At 39.7% G+C, this 4,529-nt stretch overlaps 1 protein-coding gene across 1 annotated transcript in view; it reads left to right on the forward strand.

Annotated features, from left to right (window-relative positions):
- Positions 1-4,529, forward strand: part of MROH9 (maestro heat like repeat family member 9) — an 84,770-nt gene that overhangs the window by 53,828 nt on the left and 26,413 nt on the right. Inside the window, exons 14-15 of the mRNA XM_029933068.1 lie at positions 1,028-1,165; positions 2,912-3,032. Coding sequence (XP_029788928.1) covers positions 1,028-1,165; positions 2,912-3,032 — 259 coding nt within the window. The remainder of the gene's footprint in view (positions 1-1,027; positions 1,166-2,911; positions 3,033-4,529) is intronic.

A 4,529-nucleotide genomic window follows, 5' to 3' on the forward strand; every position in this document is an offset into this window, starting at 1 on the left:
AGAGATAGAGAAATGCTGATGCATAGGAGCACATGTACCCCAGTGTTCATAGCAGCAATTTCAACAATAGCCAAAACATGGAAGAAGCCTAAATGCCCATCACCTGATGAGTGGATCAAGAAGATGTGGTATATATACACAATGGGGTACAACGCATTCTTTTATTGCCGTTTTCTTTGTGTAACTACCCCAAGTACCTAGAAGTTATCCAGCACCCTCCCTGAGTGTATATGGAGTGTATGAAAAAGCACCCCCACTTTCTGCCACAGTTGGAGTGGGCCAGTGAGGGGGCCACCAAGGGGAGAGAGAGCATTAGATCCAAAGCCAGGCCCATGCTAGCCCTGCCATTTACTCCCTGATAGTGATTTCTCAGAGTAATCGTACATGTGAGATTAATGTGCCCAGATGTGCTTTATGAACTGTAATGTTCTTTTGTGATTGGTGATGTGACGTGTGGGCTTAAGATGGTGCATAAGGAGAGGTTCAGCTCTTTCCTTTCACCCAAGGTGGTACAGTTAACTTTGCTGCACTCCGGGAAAATCTGGACCCACCGCCTGCTGTTTGCTCTCATCAGGGGTGGACTTCTACGCCAGGAAAAACTCCAAAGCACAGTGCATCCCATTAAGATATTTAGCCCTTCTCTGTCTTCCAAGCAGATGTGCACCAAATCATCCCACACAGATGAGAATGTATCTATTTATTTAAAGCAACTGAAGAAGAAAACCAGCAGACACTTTTAGCAAAGTACCACATCATTTAAGATTTTTTGCTAATAAGCTGTTAATAAACGACTAAGCTGCTCCATGATTAATCCTAGATTTTATGTGCTGCTATTTCAGTAGAACCCTCAATCCCATGTCCTGTTAATCAGGGCAGATGAAGGGCACTGAAAGTTGGTATCCTTTGAAACCTCCTCTTTCCCAAAACCAGCATCCTGCCCAAGATGGAATAAAAAGGCAGGTCACATGTACTTAAATATGGGAAGGCCACTGTCAAGTGGTGACTCTGCTCTTCTTTGGGGTCTTAGCTATGCCCAGAATGCCCTGCAAGTTCTGCTGAATTGTTCTGGACTGCAGCAAGTGAATATTGTTCTAACGAAGAAGAATTGCTGGAACGAGTTTTCGAATGAGTTGCTTCAGCATCATGGGATCTACCTGATTGCCAAGTAAGAACAGGGGCTGTGCACATGGTTCTCTGTCTCTGTTCCACCTTCTCCATCTTTCTTCAGTGAAGCCATGTGTGAACACAGTCAGTATCCACTCCGACCTCCCAATCTCTCCTGAATTGACCTAAATTGCCACTTGATTTCTAACTCTTCCCTTATTTTGAGGAGTTTATTATTTATTGGGATCATTTTATCTTTCCTTGTCCTACTTGATGATAAAGATACCCAATTATCCTCCCTCCAAAGAGCAGGTTTCTCATTCAGATATGGAGAATGAGGTAAGTTTACTTTTTTTTTCTTCTGCTGTTAGCTGATTCCTGCTCTGCAGGCAGCAGACCATTATGGATTCTTTCCCACTTTAAAGAGGTTCAATAGAAATCTATTCTCGGGATGCCTGGGTGGCCAGTCAGTTAAGCGTCTGACTTCACCTCAGGTCATGATCTCACAGTTCATGAGTTTGAGCCCCACATCCAGCTCTGTGCTGACAGCTCAGAGCCTGGAGCCTGCTTCAGATTCTGCATCTCCCCTTCTCTCTCCATTCCTCCCCACTCACACTGTCTCTCTCTCTCAAAAATAAATAAAGATTTTAAAAAAATCTATTCTCAATGAGACAAATAAATTTGAAAAAGCATGAAAGACAACTTTTATTTTTCTTGTACCAGAGTTGCTTTCTGTTTTCCAGTTAGCTCCTTACTGAATAGCAAATTTCTGATTATAAGGATTCAATTTTTTTATCAAAAATCAAAATACATGGACTTGACCACATGTCACAAAGTTGTGACAAGTCAGAAAGTACAGTTTATGTGGTCTCTGGGGTCTCAAGACATTTCATGTGGCATGTCCTTTGCACATAAATTTCAGCAACACATCTTATTTTATAAAAGTACAATACATCTGCACCCCCCAGGTGGCCACAAGTTAGGAATCACAATATCCTTAGTACTTCTAGATCTTCTTACTCAAAGTGTGGTCCACAGACCAGCAACAATAGCACCACCTGAAACTTACAAATAGAATGTAGAATAGGATCTCAGGGCCCACTCCAGACCCACTGAACCAGAATTTGCATTTTAGCAAGATCCCTGGGTAATTTGTATGCACATTAAAGATTGAGAAGCACTGGTTTAGAATGTCAACCCAGAGTCTTCAAATGAAACCTGTCACATCAACTTTCCCAGGCCTGCCACTACCCATGTGATCCAGACCAGTGTGTCATGACAAGTGAGAGCCTGGACACTGCCCAGCATGGCTTAGTTAATCAGGACTCACCACCTCTTCTCCCAAGTAACACACGATACTCCCAAACTCCCTTCTTCACTGTATTGTTCAAAGGAAGGACTTGGGTCTAAATCCGTGATGGTGACCTATGCAGCCATCTTGAATTGCTAGGATATTTATTTTGCACTATTTGCTTTCTCTTCTTTTGGTCAAGCCAGGAAGGAGCTTGCAGTATTATAGGGGATTCTATTATGTGGCACAGGAGGGCACACGTAGGAAATGGAGTGATGTTAGAGAGAGATGTTGTCAGTGATCTAAGTACATATATATATAATTCCCTGGGGTCTGTATGGAATTCAGCACAGGGCTGCAGGTTACCTTGGATTAGAAGTTAGAAAAGATCTTTATTTTTACCTGGGAGTACAAAATGCAAGGATAATGCTTCTCTCTATAGTATCATTAGCAGTTGCTGATGCAGGAAGGGTTTTCATCATCTTTGCTAATTCACTGCCTTATTCTCTTTTACAGAACTCTCAGTGACTTCAACTTTCCACAGTTTCCAGAGACCTTGCATTATCTCTACAAGCTCTCAGTGGAAGGTCCGAGACAGTCAGAAGAAAGTGTCATCACAGTAATTTTCCTCACTGAGGTGAGTTTTATTGGGAGATTGTGAACAACCAGGTTCCCTTTCCTTATGCAAATTTAAGTCAACACTCCAACCTTTTATCTCCCTCTCTGAATATTGATTCTTATCAAGGGTTAAGACAATGACAGATAACTTTGGTGTTTCCTAGGAGACGTGGCTTGGTAAAACTCAATTATTTTTGTAGTTCATGTATCTCTATATGCTTGTTAAAGCATATCAAGGGATAATTGAGTTTAATTAAAAATAACAGGTAACATCTGGGAAATGAATGCTACTTCAGGCTAAGGCAAAAAAAATGGTCCAAATAACTGTGTAAAATGGATATGGAACTGCATTAATTTGTATATTAATATTATACCATATATTGTAATGCTATACTAGAGTCAAAAGAGGAAGGCCTTTTCTTTACAAAAGTCAGGTAGAAAGTTCTATAAGTTGAAATTATCTGAGTCAAATGTAATTTTTCCATAAAGGTTATATATAATTAAGTACTGATCTAAGGCACCATGCCAAATATTCTCAAAAATTTGATATAATTTCAAACATCATAGTCAGTGAAACAGATAACAAACTCTAAACAACTATACACTAACTTACTTCTAAAGCTTTTAGAGAAATACATAAATCAGAATGAACATAACAGTAGCAAATTGCCAATGGTTTCAAACTTGCTAATCCATTTGAATCTCCCATTGTTTTTATTATATGATTCATAATTTTCATTGTATCTTCCATTAAGTATATACGAACATTAAATAGGCCTAAAATGACATACATAATTGCTCCCATAAAATGATACATTCAAAAGAAATTTACAAATGACATATGACTTATTTATATTTACATATATATATATAAGCATGATTACTGTGACAGATGATGTTTAATGAACCCTGATTGCCTCTCTAATCATGAATATAGTGCTTACTGCTATTGGAGATTGGCATGCCTGTCTTTCCAAGAACTGAGTAATGACCATGTTCTTCCACCACTTTCTCTAATTGAAGCTTCTGGGCAATTCTCAACTGTCCAGTTGACTGTGAGGTGTCTTGGCCTTTAGTTGTTCTGAGCACACAATCTATGTATTTTACCTTATTTTATTATTTTTATTTATTTATTTATTTCATAATATTTTATTGTCAAATTGATTTCCATACAACACCCAGTGCTCTTCCCCACAAGTGCCCTCCTCCACCACCACCACCTGTTTTCCCCCTCCCCCTTTCCCTTCAACCCTTAGTTCATTTTCAGCATTCAATGGTCTCTCAAGTTTTAGATCCCTCTCTCTCCCCAACTCTCTTTCCCTCTTTCCCTCCCCCTGATCCTCCATTAGGTTTCTCCTGTTTTCCTGTTAGACCTACAAGTGCAAACATATGGTTTCTGTCCTTCTCTGCCTGGCTTATTTCGCTTAGCATGACACCCTCAAGGTCCATCCACTTTGCTACAAATAGCCATATGTCATTCTTTCTCATTGCCATGTAGTACTCCATTGTGTATATA

Source organism: Suricata suricatta, chromosome 3, assembly GCF_006229205.1.
Source record: "Suricata suricatta isolate VVHF042 chromosome 3, meerkat_22Aug2017_6uvM2_HiC, whole genome shotgun sequence".
Lineage (NCBI taxonomy): Eukaryota > Metazoa > Chordata > Mammalia > Carnivora > Herpestidae > Suricata > Suricata suricatta.